This window comes from Hypanus sabinus, chromosome 1, assembly GCF_030144855.1.
Source record: "Hypanus sabinus isolate sHypSab1 chromosome 1, sHypSab1.hap1, whole genome shotgun sequence".
Classification (NCBI taxonomy): Eukaryota; Metazoa; Chordata; class Chondrichthyes; order Myliobatiformes; family Dasyatidae; genus Hypanus; species Hypanus sabinus.
The window spans coordinates 137962237-137986391 of record NC_082706.1 but is presented as its reverse complement, the minus strand read 5'-3'; the positions used below and the strand labels follow the sequence as shown (position 1 = coordinate 137986391).

Sequence of the window (24155 nt, the reverse complement as noted above, 5' to 3'; positions counted from 1 at the left end):
TCCATGGGAATATAAAATAAATACAGTGCAGGCAATATATTTGGCCCAGTATTTTTGATTTACAACATTTTGCTTAACAGAGTATTTTCCAGAAAACAATCCCTTCATGAATTCCAAAATGGCCACATGCTAATATACTGTATACTGATAAATATTGCATAATTTTTAAAAACAAATAAATTTAAAGAGCAATATTCTAACTAAGTCCAACTGCAGTCAAAAAATTTAGAACTGTGAAATGACTTGCTGTAATGTGAAGATCACCATGCTTTAGAAAATGCAGTGTGAAGCACTTACCAACATTGTAGAACAGTATAGTGTTGACAGATAACTGATGAACATCCGTATTAGCTGCCTGTTGTAAAACTGTCAAATTATAACCAAAACAGCATTCACATTTACTCAAGTTACTGAAAATGCACTTTGAAAGGAAATTAATAACTGGATATATAAAATAAAGAAAAAAAATGGAAATGCTCAACAGGTCAGTCATACTGTATCTGTAGGGAAAGAAACAGATCTAAAGTTTCAGGTTGAAGTCCCTTTGTCTGGACATACCACCTGAATTCCATGAAGCTTAACCCTATATAAAAGACTTGAAATGAAGAGTTGAGCAGCCTTAAAAGACAAATTTTGGGGAAGTGGTGGGTTAGGGCATTATTGCAAAAGCAAAATATGTTGCTCAGTGTGAGGATCTTTGTAATTACCATGCAATTACGTTTTATTCTCGTATAGCTGCAAGGGCAGATGCCTTGAAAATATCAGACTCAACAACCAAAAAAATAAAATGGAATATACTTTGAGCCTCCAGCTCCATAGAAAGAAAGCCCAGCAGCATCTCTACTTTCTGCAAAGGCTGAGGAAAGTCCATCTCCCACCCCCCATCCTCATCACATTCTACAGGGGTTGTAATGAGAGCATCCTGAGCAGCTGCATCACTGCCTGGTTCGGAAATTGCACCATCTCGGATCGCAAGACCCTGCAGCGGATAGTGAGGTCAGCTGAGAAGATCATCGGGGTCACTGTTCCCGCCATCACAGACATTTACACTACACGCTGCATCTGCAATGTATATAACAGCATTATGAAGGACCCCATGCACCCCTCATACAATCTCTTCTTCCTCCTGCGTTTGGGAAAAGGTTCCAAAGCATTCGGGCTCTCACGACCAGACTATGTAACGGTTTCTTCCCCCAAGCTATCAGACTCCACAATACCCGAAGCCTGGACTGACACCTCTCATTTTTACTATGTACTGTACCAGCAGTTATGGTCGAAATGACAATAAAAGTGACTTGACTTAACCAGCCTCTTGTACATCTTACCCATTAATCTTAAGGGCTGTTTCTGCCAAGTCTAAGCAAAATACCATACAAATCTCACAAAAGTTGGTTCAATGGTTCTATTTAATATCAGAAAGTGTATACAGAGAGTGTACCACCTGAAATTCTTACTCTGTAGATATCTACAGAAGAAAAACCCCAAAGAATGAATGACTGGAAAAGATTAGAACCCCAAGCCCCCCTCCCCTCCCATGACAAGCAATAGCAAAGCATCAAACCTCCCTCTACCTCACTTATTCCAGCAAAAAGCATCAGCCTCCCAATTACCCATCAGGCAAGCAATAGCAATGCCCCCAAATGGACCATGATCTGCAGTCCATCAAAAACCACAGTTCACCCAACAATTTGACTTGCCACAGGCACTCCTGCCACAGTGAGAGGGGAGATCAACAGCTTGAGAGCAAAAAGCGATAATGACAAAAAGACAAACAAATGGTTGTGCACAACTCTATTATGAAAGAGTACTTCGCTATTTAAAGATTCCGTTAGTTGAAAAGATAATTCCAGAATAAACCTTCTGAACATAGCCTGTATTCCATTTAGTTTTTAACCTTACTTTAAAATGTAAAGTATTTGTCCATGTTCAGACACAGTTACTTTCATTCCATCAGAGATCCCATCATTTACAGTTAAACATAGATCAGAATTGTTATAGGACTGATGAACCTATCACCCTATCAGTCTCTGCCAGCTCTTAAAAGAGCAATCCCATTACTCTTATTCCCTCTGCCCTTTCCTCACAGCCGTCTTAAGTCCTTTCTCAAATGTCGATACAATGCTCTTTTAAAAAACCCTGACAAATTCTTCTTGATCATGTACACTGAATCAAATCTGCTCACATCTTCCTTTGTTCTGAAGACTGCAATGTAGATTCTTCAGTCTGAACTTGCAACTGAAATCTCTTATCTGCAACTATTCCAGTTAATCTTCTCTGTTTCTTAGCTTGGACTTGAAATACCTTCCTAAAAATGATGCTTGGCATTGGACACAATCATCGGACCATAACTTAACTGTTATTTTGCAAAGGTTCAACAAAAACTCCATACTTTATATTCTATCACTCCAATTATGAATCTCATGACTCTATATGCCTTGGTACAAATCCCTCAGAATGTCCTGTCACTTTCAATGATTACTTGCAGTGATACATGCAGATCATTCTGTTCCTTCAAATCCTTTAAAACTGTGCCATTTATATGAGCTGGAATATCATGCTCAGCAATTATTTTCCTTCCTGTAGTGACCAGCATTCCTTTTCCATGCCTGAGCTGATCATTCTCCTGCAGACCGCTGCCTTTCTGTTTTTCACTCACTACCATTTCTATTGCACTGGCAGTACTTCACAATGGCTCAGTCCTGCATTTCGTTACCTGTTCTTTCGCCTTGTGCCAATAACGATCCAGTGAACTGCCTTGAGACTTTTAGCTATCGTAAGACAGTTGTGTAAATACATCTTAGTTTTGTAGAACAAGTAGACCCACCACTGTGACTGGAACCTGTGAATTCTATCTGAGGGAATACAATATATATTTTGCCTATAGGCAATCAAGAAGTAACTCCAACTTGAACAGTAACCAAAGTACTCATGCATGCTTTTCAAAAACATAAAAAAGAATTTCTATCAGAATAGATCGACTATTAGTTCAACTCTGAAGCAAAAAGTCAAAATAAAAGCAAGCTTAAGGACAGCTTCTACTCTGCTGTTATAAGACTATTAAATAATTTCCAGGTAAGATAACCTCACAACCTACCTTGTTATCATCTTGCACCTTATTGTTTACCTGCATTGGATTTCTCTGTAGCTGTTACTTTATTCTGCATTGTTATTACTTTATCTTGTACTACCTCAAAGCACTGTGTAATGATCTGTATGCAAAAGTATGCAAGACAATCTTTTCACTATATCTCAGTACATGTGATAGAAACCAATTCCAATTCTAAATGATAAATTTTAAAACTTAAAGCATATACTGCAAGCACATTTAACTAATAAACTTTGACCTTGTCAGTGCTCATAACATCGCATAAATAGACATACAACACTAGCTTAGATCAAATAGAGGACCAATATTTGTATTAACTTTTCCATGAAGTTCAAACAGTATAAACAGTTCAAACAGCATTCACTGTTATTTTAATTTACATATCTGAAACACCCAGATCTCAATTTTACAAGGGGATATTGTATATTTGAGCAGATTTGAACTAAAATGTATTTGCATAATTACAAAAACAAGATTCAGTACTGTAAATTCTGGTGTATAAGCCAAGAATTTGGCCCTAAATTTTGGTCCTAAAATTAGGGGGTCGGCTTATACAGAGGGTGCCAACTTTGGGAAAATGAATACACGGAGACAGGTCGTATTTATTGGCTGTTTTTGAGTCAAATTCGTTCCACTATCGTCACATGAATTCCTTGAATGATTTGTTTCAACTCACATCTTGTGGCTGGAGCACAGAGATCAAACCACCGGGGATGACTGCAATGTCTGTATTTTTAGCTTTCAATGCTGCTTTTGTCTCACCTGACAAGTGCGCTTTGAAGACGTCCCAGACAAGTAGCGACTTTTCTTTCCCGAAACCTTCGGGATGTTGGCGCTACACCTCTTTAACCCACTTTAAGCAACCCGCTTCGTCCATCCAGTAGCATTCTTGAACGTAAACAACAACACCCTGTGGGAATTTTCTGAGCAACCTTTGTTTTTTGTCTCAACACAAGATCACGTCTATTCATAAATCGGGTACACCAACTTCACATAGCTTTGAAATTTTCGCTGACCTCACAGTGTTTTTTGGCCCATTTCAATGCTTGAAATCGAATCATTTCTCTGGTAACAATGTATCCGGATGATCGCTGGTGATTCACCCACTCTAAAATTTTTTTCTTCCAGTTCTGTCCACTGGCATGTTTTCCCGCGGTTTGCACATTTCGTCTTTGGCATTTCCCTTAGCGTGTCCTCTGCCTTTCTCCACTCTCTCACTTGTTTCTCATTTACACTAAACTTCTTAGCAGCTCCAGAATTATTCGTTCCTTTAGAAAAATCAACAACCTTCAGCTTGAAGACAGCATCATATCGCATTTGTTTTAACCTTTTGTACATTGCGGTCGCAAACTCAATATTGAGTAGACGTACTGATCTCGTCACCCCACGTTATGTTTTAACGAGATTACGATGGGCGCTAAATGGTTTCACATGGGTTACATTTCAGAGGCTTCTTTACCATTGGAGACCTAATCCAAAATTTCCCTCCCTGATTTATCTATTAAGAATTTGCCTATAACACTCTACAAGGTGCAGGCCTGTTTTCTTAGCAGGTACAGGTTCACAAAATTTCCCGGTTCCAAATCCGGCAAAGCTGAGTACTGGCATATGAGATCTTGTGATCTTTTCTGGTTAAATCAAAAACCTCTACAAAAGGGGTCGGCTTATACAAAGGTAACATGAAAAAGTCACTTTTTTAACCTTGAAAATGGGGGGGGGGGGGGGTTCGGCTTATACTCCAGAATATACGGTAAACTAGCTCAATAAAGCATAATCATATCACTTCCTTCCATCAACATGTTAAATCAAAGAGGAGTTGCCTCCAGTTTTGTTACTACAACTAAGATTGGTACTACTGCCAGAAGTATGTTTTCTTTGCTAGAATTTTCTAATCTTCCATCTGTAAAAAGCTTTCAAAGAGCTGGGAGGCACCTTTCATTACTTTCATTGAGAGAAAAAAAATATAGTTCTTGAAATAAAAGCACTTTTAAAACATATCTATTCGTTTATATACATATAAAAAATCTTCTTGGACCAGTGTAATTGACAGTATCTCTCAATGTCAACATTTGACTATGGAGTCTTATCGAAAGAACTGAAACTCAATTGGAGGAAAAGGTTGCAAAAAGCATAAACCTCAGAGGCTTTGGATGTAAATTGGCTGGTTTGTGCTGATGAGAACTAGCAGATGATTTGTTTGATCAATGCAGTAATAAAGAATATTAGCTCAATGTCAATAAACCAAAACTACCAAAACTCACGCATGATGCTGATAATATTGTGAATCTGGATAATAAATCATTAGATAAGGAAATGCATATTGAAATAAAACAAATTTTTCAAACCTTTCTGATCATTCAGCTTAATGCAAAAGAGAGCTTGGTGTAAAATTTGTCACTTGTACTAAACATGCACGTATCAAAGTGGCTGCATATTATACTCTGCTTTTGGAATTTGACACAGAATTTTGGAAGTTGAAAACAATGCACACTATGTACACATTTAGAGCTAGTGACCAATGATGAGTACTTATCCTCTGGTCTATATTGAAATAGTCTTAATACTAATACGAAGACGAAACCATGTTACATTCCTCGAGGTTGATAAATAACTACTCATCATTTTCTGGGCTTTTTGCCCGACTTTGGCTTTTGCATGCATTACTCATTACCCCTTCAGTCCAAATGGCATGCTTTATATAAAAAAAGTACTGCTAGAAACAACGTAGGAAGAGTTTTATAAAATGTATTGTGGGATACATTCTTTAGTAGTGTTTTTTAAAGTAAAGTCAAATGCAGACAAACTTAGCATAAAACTACTTCAACCAAATAATGGACCAAAAGACTACGAGGGGTGATTGCTAAGTTCATGACCCAAGGTAGAAGGAGATGAGTTATACAGCTTTCGTCACATGCACATGCAAGTCAACTCTTTGAGTGTTTATGCAGAAAGTTTGAAGTTAATAACTCTACCTTAGGGCATGAACTTATCAATCACCCCATGCTGTGGAAACTTTCTGGAGATCCAAAATCCATATAGAAACATAGAAAATAGGTGCAGGCCCTTCGAGCCTGCACTGCCATTCAATTTGATCACGGCTGATCATCCAACTCAGAACCCTGTACCTGCTTTCTCTCCATACCCCCTGATCCCTTTAGCCACAAGGGCCATATCTAACTTCCTCTTAAATATAGCCAATGAACCGGCCTCAACTGTTTCCTGTGGCAGAGAATTCCACAGATTCACCACTCTCTGTCTGAAGAATTTTTTCTCATCTCGGTCCTAAAAGGCTTCCCCTTTATCCTTAAACAGTGACCCCTCGTTCTGGACTTCCCCAACATCGGAAACAATCTTGCTGCATCGGGCCTGTCCAATCCCTTTAGAATTTTATACCTTTCAATAAGATACCCCCTCAATCTTCTAACTTCCAGTGAGTATAAGCCTAGTCGATCCAGTCTTCCATATGAAAGTCCTGCCGTCCCAGGAATCAATCTGGTAAACCTTCTCTGTACTCCCTCTATGGCAAGAATGTCTTTCCTCAGATTAGGGGACCAAAACTGCACACAATATTCTAGGTGCGGTCTCACCAAGGCCTTGTACAACTGCAGTAGAACCTCCCTGCTCCTGTACTCAAATCCTTTTGCTATGAATGCCAACATACCATTTGCCTTTTTCACCGCCTGCTGTACCTGCATGCCCACCTTCAATGATTGGTGTACAATGACAACCAGGTCTCGTTGCATCTCCCCTTTTCCTAATCGGCCACTGTTCAGATAATAATCTGTTTTCCTGTTCTTGCAACCAAAGTGGATAACCTCACATTCATCCACATTAAATTGCATCTGCCATGAATTTGCCCACTCACCTAACCTATCCAAGTCACCCTGCATCCTCTTAGTATCCTCCTCATAGTTAACACCGCCGCCCAGCTTCATGTCATCTGCAAACTTGGAGATGCTGCATTTAATTCCCTCGTCTAAATCATTAATATATATTGTAAACAACTGGGATCCCAGCACTGAGCCTTGCCGTACCCCACTAGTCACTGCCTGCCATTCTGAAAAAGTTCCATTTACTCCCACTCTTTGCTTCCTGTCTGCCAACCAATTCTCTATCCACATCAATACCATACCCCCAATACCGTGTGCTTTAAGTTTGCACACTAGTTTCCTGTGTGGAACCTTATCAAAAGCCTTTTGAAAATCTAAATATACCACATCCTCTGGCTCTCCCCTATCCACTCTACTAGTTACATCTTCAAAAAATTCTATAAGATTCATCAGACATGATTTTCCTTTCACAAATCCATGCTGACTTTGTCTGATGATTTCACCTCTTTCCAAATGTGCTGTTATCACATCTTTCATAACAGACTTTAGCATTTTCCCCACCACCGATGTCAGACTAACTGGTCTATAATTCTCCGGTTTCTCTCTCCCTCCTTTTTTAAAAAGTGGGGTTACATTAGCCACCCTCCAATCCTCAGGAACTAATCCAGAATCTAAGGAGTTTTGAAAAATTATCACTAATGCATCCACTATTTCTTGGGCTACTTCCTTAAGCACTCTGGGATGCAGACCATCTGGCCCTGGGGATTTATCTGCCTTTAATCCCTTCAATTTACCTAACACCACTTCCCTACTAACATGTATTTCTCTCAGTTCCTCCATCCCACTAGACCTTCGGTCCCTTACTATTTCCAGAAGATTATTTATGTCCTCCTTAGTGAAGACAGAACCAAAGTAGTTATTCAATTGGTCTGCCATGTCTTTGTTCCCTATGATCAATTCACCTGTTTCTGACTGTAAAGGACCTACATTTGTCTTGACCAATCTTTTTCTTTTCACGTATCTATAAAAGCTTTTACAGTATGCTCCAAGATTGCTGGACTAAGTGTGTAAATGTAGGAGGGGACTATGTTGAAAAATAAATGTGCTAGGTTTTCTAAAATTGACTCCTTCTACCTTATGCCACGAGCTTATCAATCACCACTCGTATTCTGATCCCAATCTCTGTTGGTATTTTTGGATGCACTCGACACTCCTGAATAATTTTTAAAAATATTGAATAAAATGGTGGAAATGTGCTTGTGCTAAAATGAGGCATTGGATTATATCCATCTTGAACATTTCTCAGTTTTAATACCAGCTCTTTCTCAAAGGAAATTTAAATTTCCAATAGCTGAAAAATGACAAGTGATTTTTGATTCAAAACAAAGTTGGAAATGGTTGATTTCTGCTGTAAGGCAAACAGGACAATTGCAGTGAGGATGAAGAAAAGGGGCAAGCCGGATTCAGGAGGTGAAGCTGCAAGAATATGACATCAATCAGGTACAGAAGCTTGAAGACTTACTCCTCAATGCTCAACTCCAGCTTTTCTCCATTGCCATCAGATTCTTAAACTGACCCTAACACCATCTCAAACTATATTTCTTTTTCTCTCTTTGAACTTGAAATAATATTATTATCTTTATTTGTCATGCAAATTATGCATAATTTATATTTATTTAAATTTGTGGTAAATTAATTTAAGTTAGCTTATGTTTGCCATGATTGTAATGTACCATGCTGCTGCTGCAAACAGTTAATCATCATGGCATTTATACCCTATGTGTGCTCACAAAGAAACGTATGGATTTAAGACTTTAAGGAAATGGGCCTGAATTGTGAAAACACATTAAGCAATGAGTTCACGAGTGTTAATAACAGGAAGAGATACAGAGTTAGCTGGATAAAGACTAAATACTGAAAGATTCACTCATAAAAAAGCAAACACTAAACTGGAACAAAGTTTAACAGCTTTGAGAAGGAAGCAGGAAACAGATCTGAAGAAGGAAAGTGACAACTGGTTCTTCACAAACAGTTGGCTGATAATAAATGAAGCAAAGTAATTCCAACAGATATAAATGAAAGAGAATTTAATTTCTTTATATTTAAAATAATGTAATTATGTTTAGAGAAATAAGATATTGCGAATGTTCAGTTGCAGTTACAATCTTGCTCAAGAATATTATAATTTATATTAATCCATCATTGATTTTGTAGAGAAAGAGAGAGTAAAAATCAATGGTGCGTTGTCTGATAAAAGTGGGGGTTTCACTGTTCAATGGCTATATTGCAATTAATATTACTATTACTGTTATTGCTGTACGACCAATATAAAATTCTATTGTATTTCTTTCTTCCCTGTAAAATGCTTGCAAGAAAATCAATCTCAAAGTAGTATCGAGTAACATATAAGTACTTTGATAATTAAATTTAGTTTCAATTTTGAACTATTGAACATCTTGCTTAACCATCCTCTACATTGTATTCTGAATAATTGAAATTGTTTTTAAAACATCATTAGTCACATTGTGCTATTATAAGTAGCTATCAATATTCCTTAATTCACTGAGCCTTCTTTTTCTGTTCAACCTACAAGTCAGTAATTTTCCTTCATTTCTACACACTTCAACTTTTGCTAATAACCTGACACAGTTGGCAGAGGGACTGAAATAATGCAGGTAGCAGAGTAGTTTCCTCACAGTTTCCAGTGACCCCAGATGCTTTCTGTTGGGAATCTGCATGTTCTCAGTGCGACCATGTGGGATTTTCCTGGATACTTTGGTTTCCTCCCATGTTCCACAGACGTGCAAGCTGGTTGGTTAATTGGGCAATGTAAGCTGTAAGTTAATTGGGCATGTTGTAAGATATGTAGGTGAGTGGTAGAAAATGGAGGGTGGTGTTGGGAATCGGGGTGGGCAAGAATAGCTTACAAGCAAATCAGTTAGAGCATGGGAATGCTTTGGTGACCCAGCATGGGCTTAATGGTGTGAAATGGAATGACCATTTTATCATGCCAAAGGAACTATGGAAAGAATTTAACAAAAGCCTTCTCAGTCTGAACAAATACCAGTTACCTGGGAATCTCCAGTCAATGGAATTAAAACAGACTTGGAAATTCTTTGCTTAAACCTACTGCTCAGAAGTCATTCATCCCCAAAAGCCTTTCCATTGTGCAGAGGCTAGCAGTGTGATTAAATACATTTTATGCACCTGGGTGAGTGCCAGCTCAAACTCCACTCAAGTACAACACCATTCCAGACAAAACAATCTGATGACTGGCAGCTCTCAGTCCCTCAAAACCAGAACCCACACTGCTTAGAACAGGGGTTCCCAATCTGGGGTTCACAGACCACTTGCTTAATTGGGGGGTGGGGGTGGTTACTAGTCAGGGAAAACATCATGGAAGTGCTCAGTCAGGAGAAACTAGAGAACTCGTTTAGTGACCATTGTCAGACTGACTGCATTACAGCCTGGGGTGGGAACACCAATGCCTTTGAGTAGAAAATCCTACAAAACTTAATGGATTCGGCCCAGTTCATCATGGGTAAAGACCTCCCAACCACTGAACACATCTACATGAAATGTCGCCATAGAAAAGCAGCACCCCTCATTAGAAATCCTTACCACCCAGACCATGCTCTTTTCTCACTGTGCCTCAGGGCCTGCACCACCAGGTTCAAGAACAAAAGGGGATAACTACACTCATTCTTGGATGGGTTTGTAATAGACATCAGTCAATAAGCTGTCTCCAGAGATAGAAACAGAGAGATTTAGAAAGGGGAGGGAGGTGTCAGACCAGGTAAATTTGAGGGCAGGGTGAAAGTTGGAGGGAAAGTGGATGAAGTTGACAAGTTCAGCATGGGTGCAGGAAGCAGCACAATGCAGTTGTTGATGTAGCGTAGGAAAAGTGAGGGATAGTCACCAACGTAGGCTTGGAACATATACTGTTCCATGTAGCCGGCAAACAGGCAGGCATAGCTAGGACCCATGTGAGTGCCCATGGCCACACCTTTTGTTTGAAGGAAGTGGGACAAGCCAAAGGAAAAATTATTTAGAATGAGGTACTGTTTGGGTCAGGTGTCGAGGAAGAAACGGAGGGCTTTAAGGTCTTCTTGGTGGGGGATGGAGGTGTATAGGGACTGGACATCCATAGTAAAAATAAGATGGGCCAGGGAACCTGAAATCATTGAAAAGATCCAAAGTGTGTGAAATGTCTTGGATGTGGTAGGAAGGGACTGAACTAGGAAGATTAAACAAAGTCGAGGAATGCAGATATGAGTTCAGTGGGGTGGGAACAAGCTGAAGCTATCGGTCCACCTGGACAAGCAGGTATGTGGATCTTGGGAAGGAGGTAGAAACGGGAGGTGCAGGGCGCAGGAACTATTTGGTTGGTGGCCATAGATAGGAGATCCCCAGAGTCAATAAGGTTGGTGATGGCATAGAAGACAATGGGCTGGTGTTACTTGGGGGGGGGGGGGGGTCCTGTTCAAGGGGTAAGTAAGAAGAGGTGAGGAAGTGAGGAAGTGTCTGAGTGTTGGCGCTGGGCTTCAGCAAGGTAGAGGTTAGTTCACCAGACTACTACAGCACCTGCCTTATCTGTGGGATTTATGGTGAAGTTAGTGCAGAGGGAGTAGAGAGCCAAGCGTTCAGAAGGAGTGTGACTGGAATAGGAGAGAGGAGTGTTGAAGTCTCCACCATTAATATCCTGTCAGCAGTTGGCAATGAAAAGGCTGAATACCAGGGCAGGGATTCCAGGAAGATCAGGAGGGTTGAAGACTGGAAAAGGGGTCAATGGTGCAGGATGGAAAGTCCTTGCCAAAGAAACAGGCTTGGAGATGGAGGCGACAGAAGAAGAGCTGAGAATCATGGCAGGGGTGGAACTCACAGAAGTGTGGGCGCAGGGGATCAAAGGTGAGGCCCTTACTGAGGACAGATAGTTCTGCCTCAAAGAGGGGATGGTGAAGAGCTGGTATGGATGAGTACTGGGATTGGAGGGAGTAGGGGGTTGGTAGTGTCTAAGTGGAAAGGAGGTTTAGGTGTTCAGGGATGGTGAGGTCTCCGAATTCCCAAGAGCTGGCGGTGCGACCTGAGAGAGGTGGGATTAAGGAGTGGTGGTGGAGGAAGGGGTGATGGGTTGGAGGCTGCGAAATTGGCTCTTTGGAGGTGTGCAACGTGGATTGGAACGTGCATTGACGGCAGTGGAGTCTGGGTTTTGAACCTGCTCTGGGTCATTACAGCTGTCGAGGTCAGCAGCAAGGATTGCGTCTGGAGAAGATCAGGGCTGCTGGCATTGGAGACAGCAGGTTCTGTGGTCTGTAGGCAGGTGATCTTCCAATCCTTGCAGGACAGTAGAAAGTCAAAGAACCAGTGACTGAAAGCGTGGATCCAACAGAGGATAAAATAGCATACAGCTCCATTACCTGTGGCGGAGAAAGAATCCTGAAGTTGTGGAAGTGACTGGGATAGGAACACCGGGTACCTCCTCGTGGCGAAAAGCATGGCATGTAGAATGTGGTGGGGGAAGCAGTCAATTGAATGTGAGTACCCGGGGTCCTCAGAGGGTCCAAATCGAGAAGCTTGAAATTCAATCTGGAAACCATGTGGTACAAGCTGGCAGTGAAGACATGCTCCCAGAAATGATATTTGTCTGTGGTAGTGGGACTGGGTGAGCATGTGGTCGAAGAGTTGGAGGGCAGCAGAGATCACAGAGGGGGAGCAGTGAGTGCGGGTTTCATTGAATTCCTGTCGAAGGGAAGATTTAAACTTCTTCAGCGTAGACATTCCTGGAAGAGATGTGACAGCCTAGTAATCCAATCACAAACAAGAGAAAATCTGCAGATGCGGCAAATCCACACAACACTCACAAAATGCTGGAGGTACTCAGCAGGCCAAGCAGCATCTCTGGAAAATAGTACAGTCGACATTTTGGGCCGAAACACATAAGCAGGAATGGAGAAAATAAGCTGAGGAGTAGATTTAAATGGTTGTGGGAGGGGAGAGAGAAACACAAGGTAATAGGTGAAAGCTGAAGGGGTTGGGATGAACTAATGAGCTGGAAAATTGGTGAAAGAGATACAGAGCTGGAGAAGGAGGAGTTTGACAGAAGAGGACAGAGGTCATAGAAGAAAGAAAAGGGGGGAGGCGATTGGCAGCTGAAAGGTGAGAGAGTGACAAGGGGATGGAGTATGGTGAGGCGGGAGGGGAGGGTGGGGAGGATTACAGGAAGTTCAAGAGATCAATGTTCATACCAGGTTGGAGGCTAACTAGACAGAATGTAAGGTCTTGTTCCTTCATCCAAAATGTGGTCACACTACAACAGTGGAGGAAGCCATGGATAGACATATCAGAATGGGTTTAGGAAGTGGAATTAAAATGGGTGGCCACTGGGAGATCCTGCTTTCTTCCTCCAGCCCTGCCGAAGGGTCTCAGTCCAAAACGTTGACTGTACTCTTTTCCATAGATGCTGCCTGGGCTGCTGAGTTCCTCCAGCATTTTGAGTGTATTGCTTGGATTTTCAGCATCTGCAGATTTTCTCTTGGTTGTAGATGGGATAGAGTTTGTCAAATGTGTTCTGGAACACGTCAGTTTGTAGAAGTCCCAATGACAGAGGTGCGCAATACTCGATCGGCTATTACGGAATGAGACAGGCCAGGTGACATTTGTTTGTGTAGGGGAACACTTTACTTCTAGTGATCACCGTACAATTAGTTTCAAAGTAAATATGGAAAAAGATAGGTCTGGTCCCCAGGTTGAGATTCTGAATTGGAGAAAGGCCAATTTTGAAGGTATCAGAAAGGATTTGGCAAGTGCAGAGGGGACAGGCTGTTTATAAGATTACTAATTTAGGGAACCTTGTTTTTTAAGGGATATTGAGGCCCTGGTTAAGAAATAAAAAGAGGTGCCTAGCAGATATAGTACTTCATAACAAATGAGTTACTTATGGAGTATAAGAAATGAAAGAGAACACTTAAGAAAAATCAGGAGGGCTAAAAGAAGGCAAGTGGTTGCCTTAGCAGACAGGGTAAAGGAGAACCCTAAGGGATTCTACAGATATGTTAAGAGCAAAGGGATTGCAAGGGACAACATCGCTGTTCTGGAAGATCAGAATTGTAATCTATATGTGGAGCCAAAAGAGATGGGGAGATCTTAAGTGGATTTCTTGTATCTGTTTTTACTCAGCAGATGGACGCAAAATCTATAGAAGGGAGGCAAAGCAGCAGTGACCTTATGGACCCAGTACAGATTAGAGAGAAGGAGGTGTTTGCTGTCTTGAGGCAAATTAGGGTGAACAAATCCCCAGGACCTGATAAGGTGTTCCCTCAGACTTTGTGGGGAGGCAAGTGCAGAAATTGCAGGGACCCTAGAAGAGATATTTAATTCATCCATTGCAATAAATGAGGTACCGGAGGATTGAAGGATAGCTAATGTTCCACTGTTTGAGAAAGAAAAAAATTAAACCTGGAAATTATAGGCCGGTTTGCCTGTTTAACAGTAAGGAGAAAGTTATTGAAAGATATTCTGGGGACCTGGATATATGAGTATTTGGATATCCAGGGACTGATTAGGGATAGTCAGCATGGTTTTGTGTGAGGTAGGTCGTACCTAACCAATCTTATGGAGCTTTTCGAGAAGGTTACCAGCAAAGTAGATGAAGGCAAGACAGTGAATGTTGTCTACATGGACGTCAACAAGGCATTTGACACGGTCCCACATGGGAGGTTGGTCAAGAAGCTTCAGTCACTCCACATTCAAGGAGAGGTAGTAAATTGGATTAGACATCGGTTTGTGTAAGAAGCAAGAGTCACAGGATGCTGCCTTTCTGGCTGGAGAACTGTGACTAGTGGAGTGTCACATGGAGCAGTGCTTGTCATCAATATCTATGATCTCGATGATAATGTGGTTAATTGGATCAACAAATTTGCGGATGACACCAAGATTGGGGGTGTAGCGGACAACAAGGAAGACTATCAGAGTTTTCAATGGGATCTGGACCAGCTGGATGAAAAATGGCAGATGGAATTAAATACAGACAAGTACGAGATGTTGCACTTCAGTAGGACCAGTCAGGGTAGGTCTTAAACAGTGAACAGTAGGACATTGAGGAGTGTGGTAGATCAAAGGGATCTTGGAAGACAGATTCATAATTAATTGAAAGTGGCACCACAGTTAGGTAGGGTTGTAAACAAAGCTTTCGGCAAAATGGCCTTCATAAATCAAACTACTGAGTACAGGAGATGAGATGTTGTGTTGAAGTTGTAGATGTTGGTGAGGCCTAATCTGAATTATTATGTGCAGATTTGGTCACCTATCTACAGGAAAGATGAAAATAAGGTTGAAAGAGTATAGAGAAAATTTGCATGAGTGTTGACAGGACTGGAGCTACAAGAAAAGCTTGAATAGGTTAGGACTTTATTCTTTGGAATATAGAAGAATGGTGGAAGATTTGACAGAGGTATACAAAATTATAAGGGGTGTAGATAGGCCAATGCAAGTATGCTTTTTCCATTGAAGTTAGGTGGGACTACAACTAGAGGTCATGGGTTAACCTCATGAAAGGTGAAACATTTAAGAGGAACACAAGGGGAAACTTCTTCATTCAGTCATGAGAGTGTGGAATGTGCTGCCAGTGCAAGTAATACATGCAAGCTTGATTTCAATGGTTAAAATTAAATTTGGATAGGTACATGGATAGTATGGGTATGGAGGGATATGGCGCTGGTAGACCGGGAGGAGGCTGTTTAAATTTTTTGGCAAAGACTAGACGAGCTGAAGGGCCTGTTTCTGTGCTGTACTTCTCTATGACTTTATGAACCCCTCAGTTAGAAGGACAGCAACAGCTGGTGCAGGTTTCTCTCTGAGTTACATCATCCAAATTAAAAATATGTTGCTGATCCTTCACTGCGCAGTCACATTCCTCGACCTTTGTCCAACAGTGCCAAGGGTTTCTTCACTAAAACCAATACACTGGTTCAAGGAAGCTCAGAAATGGATATTAAATACCAGCCTTGCCAGTAATGCCCAGATCATATGAACGAATAAAGAGAACACCTTCTTTCTACCACCTTTTAAAAATTATAGTCAGGCTTGTCAGGCATGACATCCCCCTTGAAAAGTATTCTGGCAATTTGAACAACAATTTCAAAGAATTCTGTAACTCTATCCCTAATTACAGATTCTGGTAGTTTTACAAAAACTACTAGAATCTGTAATTTAGAATAAAATTACTGAAGATTGGCTAACTCTTGACAATTCCCCGGTTTCCCTTTCTCACCTTTCCTAATCAAAAAGAACAGTTCCTGGATGAAACTTTAAGGCCAGTTCTGATATAATTGGAAAGCAATGTAGAAATTTGCAGCTACAGATATTAAGACCCACTTAGTTGGCCTTCTAGTGATACAGTAGTTACCTGAGACATGCATGATTTAATTCTTTAATCATGACACTCAAACTCTATAAATTAAGTTAAAAGAGATTCAAACATGAATGAAGCAGTAGAAAGTTAGTTTGAAAACTAAAATTCTAAAGACAGCATCTTTTTACTGCTATAATTGCCAAACCACACATAGTATTAACAACATCCTGGCTTGAATGATATGAATCCATTTGCTATTTTTGGTCTCATTTATTTTGATCATATTAGCAGAATATTTTATGATCAAACTCATTAGACACCAACATCAAATGTTGCCAGTTAGCGAAAGAGACAATGTATATTACTAATTTAAAAATCTCTACTTACAAAATCAAAGTCCCCATCTTGTGGAACCTTCCAGTTATCAGGGAAAGGATTTCTTGACTTATGGAAAGGCTCTTGCAGATTTTGGTCACAATTCCCAAGACGCTTAGTACTTTTCTCCTGCTTGTCAAAATAATCCATAAATGCTGGTCTTTGCAGTTGTTCTGAAGCATCATTCCCTACAAGGACAATAATATATTATTTTCAAGTGTCTAAAGAATGATTCTAGGTTACAATTATAACAGAATTTGTTGCAGGCATTCAGCTGGTTAGACACCATCCATAGAAAGCAGAACAGCATTAATGTTTCTGCTTTTATTTCAGATTTTAAATTTCTGCAATTTTAAAACAATTTTATACTATTTTTAAAGCTCGTTCTATACTGCATAAAGCAAAACAAATAAAGCAGAGAAGCAGAAGTATCAAAAGTCTGATTACAACCCCCCAATATCATTCAAACAGCCTTGATTACATTACTAGATAAATAATGAAATTAAATCATTTTGGAAATCCTATAATCTGAAAATGCATCTCTAATACAATTACTTTCACTCTTTCCGTCCATTTCTGCTTTCATGGAAAACTAAGCAGAAATAGTTAATTCTTATTGCACCTACTTCACGTGAAGATTTCGTTGAAGTAAACCTTCGCACAAATAGTTGAATTTCAAGTTATACTCTGAAATTTATTTTTAATCACAAATAATGTGACACACTAAAAGAGAACCTTACTGTTATTTTGCAGGGCATCATAACTAATTCAGTAAAGCCATTAAAACATTCTTTTTCAAATTGATATTGTTACTGCTGTAGGTTTATTATAATTTTAACTAACTAAAACATTAATGGCAACATTCTTTTTAAATTCATTATTATTATACTACAGAACTAATTTTTGTTATTACTATAGGAGCCTTCTATCAGTGGTAAGGAAATTACTGGAGAAAATCCTAAGGGATACAAATTTTGTACATTTGGGCTAGCTGGGGCTGATTAAAGGTAGTCAGCATGGCTCTGTGTGGTGAAAATTCTAATTTGAATGAGCTTTTGAGAGGGTTGACAAGAGGACCGATGAAGGTAGGGCGGTAAACATTGTCTAAACTAGGGATTCCCAACCTCTTCTATGCCATGGACCAATACCATCAAGCAAGGGGACAATGGACCCCAGATGGGGGACCCCTGGTCTATAAGGACTTCAGTAAAGTAGCTGACTCAATGCTGGTTGGGAAAATTGAGCCCCACGCATCTGTAGTGAGCTGGAATCAAAACTGGCTTCATGATGGGAGGCAGAAGGTAGTGGTTTCTTTTCTGAGTGGAAATCTATGACTAACAGTGCAATCCAAAAATCAGTGATGGACCCTTGTTGTTTGCTAACAACTTGGATTGAGTCAGATTTGCATAGTACAACAACAAGCCCTTCAACATAACACGACAATGCCCACTACGATGCCTGTCTACACAAATCCTAGTTGTCCATATGCGGGCTGTACTGGTGATATTGCCAGCAGCAAGAAAAGATACCTTAGGCTATAGTGGGATATAAATCACATGGAAAGTTGAGAAGAGTACTGACAGAGATAATTTAATCCTGACACGCACAAGATAAGTGGAGACACGTGACGCAAAAGTGCTAGATAATAGATTTTGGGAAGTCGAACAGAGGCATATATAGTAAGTGGTAGGGAAATAAGGAATATTGATGAACAGAAGGACCCGTTTGTTCCAAATTTTTATGTAATCTTCAAATTCTGCATTAAACCTCATCAACGGTGAACGTGTGAAATTTCTGCCACAGAATGCAAAGCAAGTTGAGTCACAGGCATAGCTTCACAATAGTTATAAATCTCAAGAGGAAACACTTGAACTCTTCTCTAAATGAAACTACCATTTGAAATTGTGAATTATGCCAAAGGCATGAGCCAGAACACACAGTGCACAGCCAGGAACCCACAGTCAGTTTAAGTTTCTGTTTAATGCTTGAAAATGACAAACAAAATTATATTTTAGTGCAAAGCAAATAATATTTACTAAAAACTTTAAAAAATTATGTAATTAACCAGCAGTAAATGTTTACTAATATGAACACACATAGAAGAAATCTACAATCAGTTGAGTCACCATCTTTACTGAGTGTTACAAAATTCTTCAGAAGATTGGCCAAGTACAGCTTGTAGCTCCCTTTAACAGAGATGTCAGAAGAGACGCAACAATCTTAATTTCTCTCAGCTTTTACATCAGTTTGCCTGACAAAATCACAAAGCAGGAGAAGGATTGTGAACATTTTCAGTGCCTACTCAAGCAAAGTGTTCAGAATTGGACCCAGAGGAATGCTGCTTGCTTGGAAACAGAAGACGTCTAAAAGAATGGATTTTAAACTGTAGATTAGGAAAAAGGAAAGGAACACAGTCCTCTCATCACTGCTGGAGTGACTTCTCCATGGAGGCAATCAGGAGCACCAAATTTCTGGGAGTGCAGCTAATGCATGATTTGAACAACACCTCTTTAGTCAAGAAAGCAAAGCAGCGTCTCCACTTCATGAGAAGACTGAAGTGAGCAAGATCCCCTGCCACCCACACTAACCAATTGTTACAGGGACACCACTAAGTATGCCCCGACCAGCTGCAGTATTGTCTGGTATGGGAATTGCAAGGCATCTGATTTTGAGGACTGCCGAGAGGATCATTGGGGTCTTTCTTCAACCCATCAGGAGCGTTCCACGCACAGGGCCCTTAGCATTATCAATGATCCCACCCATCCATTCAAATTTTTAGCACAGGCAAGGCAGATGGAAAGCTACCAAAATAATGTGCTTGTTTCAAATATTGAAGAAAAATGAAACCTAAGTGTATAGTCTTTGTATGCTCCTGGGAGGTGTTCAATGCCTTCCTGGGAGTACCTTCACTATTTTGAGCAATCATAGGGTAAGAATTCCTGTGAGTCAGTGAGGATGCAGCATAATTTTCTCTGTCCTCCTAGAAATATCTTGCCATAGTAAAGCTCAGAACAGTGTTCTTATTTTGCTTGTCCAGAGCTAGACATACTGATGACCTTAGACTGAAGTGTGCAGTCAGTAGTCAGACAGAACTCTACTAAATTCTTGATGTGGCCGTCAGTAAGCTCCTAATAATTTAGTAGCTCAGACTTATCATCCAGGAAGGCAGCATCTTTTTTTTAAAGCCAATAATATCTATGCAGTGTACACATTTAATCACTACTGCAACTTATAATATGTTGCCATTCACCCATAGCAAAAGCCCAGAGATAGATAGATAGATATATCCTGCATCAAACTGCTGAATCTAAAACAAATACTAAGCACTGCACTTAATTCTTTCATTTTCAAGTCTGCCTAACATATCTTTTTTTGTTTATTGGCAATATAAATGAATATGGTCTTACAGCCATTTTATCTCATCCTTCTGTAACCCCAAGGTCAAATTTTATAACTTTAAGGCAAATACAGCAACAGATATTTCAGCCATAATTACAAGAGAGCCATACGAATCAATAAAAATTGAGTGTTACACCTTACGTTAGAGAGATAAAAGCTGGAATAGTTTATCACCTTCTTTAGAAGTCCAATAACAATTTCATTTTGATAGCAATTTTTGGTTGTTGCTGCTCTTTATAACTTTGATAAATTGTCCTTGTTACCCAAAATGTTGGTATTTGCTAACTGTTGGTCACTGTTCAACATCTTTTGATGAGAGAATTCAGTTGTCCGTATAGAGCCAACCTGTGGCTAGATGCAATAAGTACATCTTGATAACTGAATTAATAAAATTACCATGGAAATAATGGCCCAGATTTTGTGGTCTGTGGCAGGCACGATGCTCACATTAATCTCAATAAAAAAATTCACAGCCACTTCTGTGACATGCTTTTATCAGACCCAGTGGCAGGCAATTATTGGAGTCACCAACCACACTGAGCAATCTTTACCTCCCTTTGTCATTCGGTAATGATGCATCCCCATGAGTTATATTTATGGAAAATGATCATGGTGTTTGTAGTTTGCACAGATGATAATTCAGTCTTATTGCATGGGACTGTAGTGGAGTTGTCAGAAATTGGAAGGTAGTTCTGATATCCTAGAGCCCTTGAACTATATTGGAGGCTGAGAAACATGAATTATCATTACACTGATAGTCAACATTGTCACTTTGTCCGATGTTTAAAAATGCTTTTAATGTATATTTATGTATTTACACTTCAGATGCACAGGAAGATGGTATTGAGTTATAAGGAAAATAGCATTGTGATGTAATACTTGATACATGAGCAAAATCATAAAACAGTTTATGAAAACTTCCTTTACTATATTTAACAAATGTTACAGAAGAGCCACAAAATATGCAATTTCTTAAATACTATTGCAGATATTTATGATGCAAAATCATATCACCTCAAAGTTTTCAAAGTGGCTTGTATCCTGCAAACTATTATTTTAAAAACTGAAGAAAGATAAATATCTTTATTAAGAATTTTTTTAATACATCAAAGTGCTCTACAATCAATAACTTCTGCTGAACTTATCTATGCTGGAATGTAATAGTCCCTATTCCTCTCTGGCAATAATGGTTCACAGCAAGATCCCAAAAAACACAAACTACTTCCAGTACCCTGGTTGCAACCTCTTGTCGAAGACCAACATTAATATTAATTTCATAGTTGTTCTCAATGTTCAGGCATAATTGTTGGTGATTAAGGAAAAGGATCTTTTAAGATCAGAACCTCAGACTTGAAACAAAACTTAGGATCATCTAGACAGCAGTGCTCCTTGGCCTCCTATCTACTTCTGAGCGCTAGTCTCACAGAAAGCACAGCAGAGTACTGGACAGATACCACCAATGTTGCCTCAGGAGATATTTCAGAGGAGATTTACTAGAATAAAAATGGATTGTCTTATGCTGAAGATCTGTATTGACTGGAATCCACAAAAATGAGAGGCAAACTTATTGAACAATACAGGTTGATGTGGGTTTCAGTGGCTTGATGGGATAACTGCTATGAGGATGCTTCAGTGCATGGTTGTGGAAGAATTTAGGATAATAAATGTAGGTTTAATAACTGAGTATACTCAAAACTGGGAGATCTATAATCAGTAAGGAAATCAAGCATTATGGGTATAGGATGGGAAAGTAGATGAAGAAAGTTCTATCAACCATGATCTTATAAAATGGCAGAGCTCTATGGGGCTGCTATATACTTTATTCCACCTCCTACCTCTTGTAGTTATGTTGAGAGAGAGAAATAATTACAGGTGAAGCAACAGAAACAACTATCCTGCTCTTTTCAAAATATTGTCATCCAGGGAAACAAATTATCATCTCATCTGATCAACTTTAAATGGCAGACGTCAGTGCAGTACTCACTGCAGTACTACAGTGCCAGCCTTTATGTATTTTGATTTAATCCATTAGCTAGGAGGCAGGAGAGCTACTTGCTCAGAGGTGTGGCTCTTTGGTTCAGCAGGGCCTGTTCCGCACTGCATCCCTAAATAAATAATACTGAGTCACGGTAATGACACAGAACAGAATAACATGTGGTCAGAAAAGTGCTCTATAAACAGACATCTGGAAATTCACCCCCATGAGAATTAATATTCTTAAGGGTCAGAAACAAAGGAAAAGATTCACTTTGCTTCAAAGCTCATTTCCTAATTCGGTGCTGCATGTTGTAAACTTAACAAATAAGTCAATATAAAGAAAACTTAACCAGGAGTTTAAAAAAAAATCACAGTTAGGTACATGTCAGTTTTTGTCACGTATGATTTAGGAATAGTAAACTGGAACTGGTTGGAAAGAAAGCAATGTCAGGGTTGTGATGGACATTCAGGTTCTACAGAAGAGTGATTCAGAGCAAACATGTTATTACAAATCTGTTGAGACCCTAGATCTTAAATTCTACGAATGTCTGGAATGGAGCAGAACAAAGGTAAAAGGTGGTTCTGGTCACCTCACTACAGGAAGGATGTGGAAGCCATAGAACGGGTGCAGAGGAGATTTACAAGGATGTTGCCTGGATTGGGGAGCATGCCTTATGAGAGTAGGTTGAGTGAACTCAGCCTTTTCTCCTTGGATGACCTGATAGAGGTGTATAAGATGATGAGAGGCACTGATCATGTGGATAGACAGAGGCTTTTTTCCCCAGGGCTGAAATGGCTGCCACAAGAAGACACAGGTTTAAGGTGCTGGGCAGTAGGTACAGAGGAGATGTCAGAGGTAAGTTTTTTACTCAGAGAGTGGTGAGTGCGTGGAATGGGCTGCTGGCAATGATGGTGGAGGTGGATACGATAGGGTCTTTTACGAGACTTTTGGATAGGTACATGGAGCTTAGTAAAAGAGGGCTATACGTAAGCCTAGTAATTTCTGAGGTAGGGACATGTTCGGCACAACTTTGTGGGCCGAAGAGCCTGTATTGTGCTGTAGGTTTTCTATGTTTCTAAGAATATATAAGATATCTGGACTTCAATGTTATAGGAAGCCCACAACTGAAAATATAGAGCAGGTATTAAAAAATTAAAAGCAAGATACTTTATAAGTACCTGAAGAGCAAGCAGATCACAGTGGAAAGAGTTGGGCCTTTTTGATACCAAAAGAATCACGTGTATAGAGACTGAAGACTTGTGTATGGCTTCACACATCTTTAGAAAAGTAGAATCATTTAAATAATTTACCTAAGAAAGACCTGGGTAAAATTTTAAGAGGATAAAAATGATGTAAGAAATATTAAGTTATTTAGCAAATTTGTAAGTAGATTAAACTGTCTGTCCAGAAATATATCCTAGATTGTTAAGAGAATCAAGGCAAACATATTCCAGAGTCTGAAGATCCTTTTTCAATACTCCATTGCTGGTGTATTACTGGAGGACTACTAACTCAGCACTACTGTTTAAAAACGGGGAACAGAATAGTCCAAGTAATTACAGGTCATTTGGCACGATGTCAGTGCTAGATAAATAAATCAAAAAATACCGGGTTGCAATATTAGACATCATTTGAAAAGCACCAGATTAATTGAAAGCAGCATGGATCAGAATTAGGTTTATTATTACTGATATAGGTCATGAAATTTGTTGCTTTGCAGCAGCAGTGTACTGCCAAAAGTTACAAAAATTATGATAAGCTACAATAAGAAATACATAAAAAAATAAAAGTAGTGCAAAAAGAGAGCAAAATAGTGAAGTAATGATTAGGGACCATTCAGAAATCTGATGGCAGGGTGGCAAAAGCTGCTTGTAAGATGTTGAGTGTGGACCTTTAGGTTTCTTTACCTCCTCCCTGATAAAAGTAATGAAAAGAGGACACGTCCATAAGACAATAGTACATTGGAGCAAAATTAGCCCATTCAGCCCATCAAGTCTGCTCCATCAGTCCATCATGGCTGATCCCATTCCCACTCATCATACACCTGCCCTTCGATGCCCTGACCGATCAGGAAACTATCAACTTCAGCCTTAAACATACTCATGGACTTTGCCTCCA

At 39.7% G+C, this 24155-nt stretch overlaps 1 protein-coding gene across 1 annotated transcript in view; it reads right to left on the bottom strand.

Moving 5' to 3' along the window:
• stk3 (serine/threonine kinase 3 (STE20 homolog, yeast)) overlaps positions 1-24155 on the bottom strand; it is a 455037-nt gene that overhangs the window by 85985 nt on the left and 344897 nt on the right. The window contains exon 10 of the mRNA XM_059976958.1: positions 16673-16848. Coding sequence (XP_059832941.1) covers positions 16673-16848 — 176 coding nt within the window. The remainder of the gene's footprint in view (positions 1-16672; positions 16849-24155) is intronic.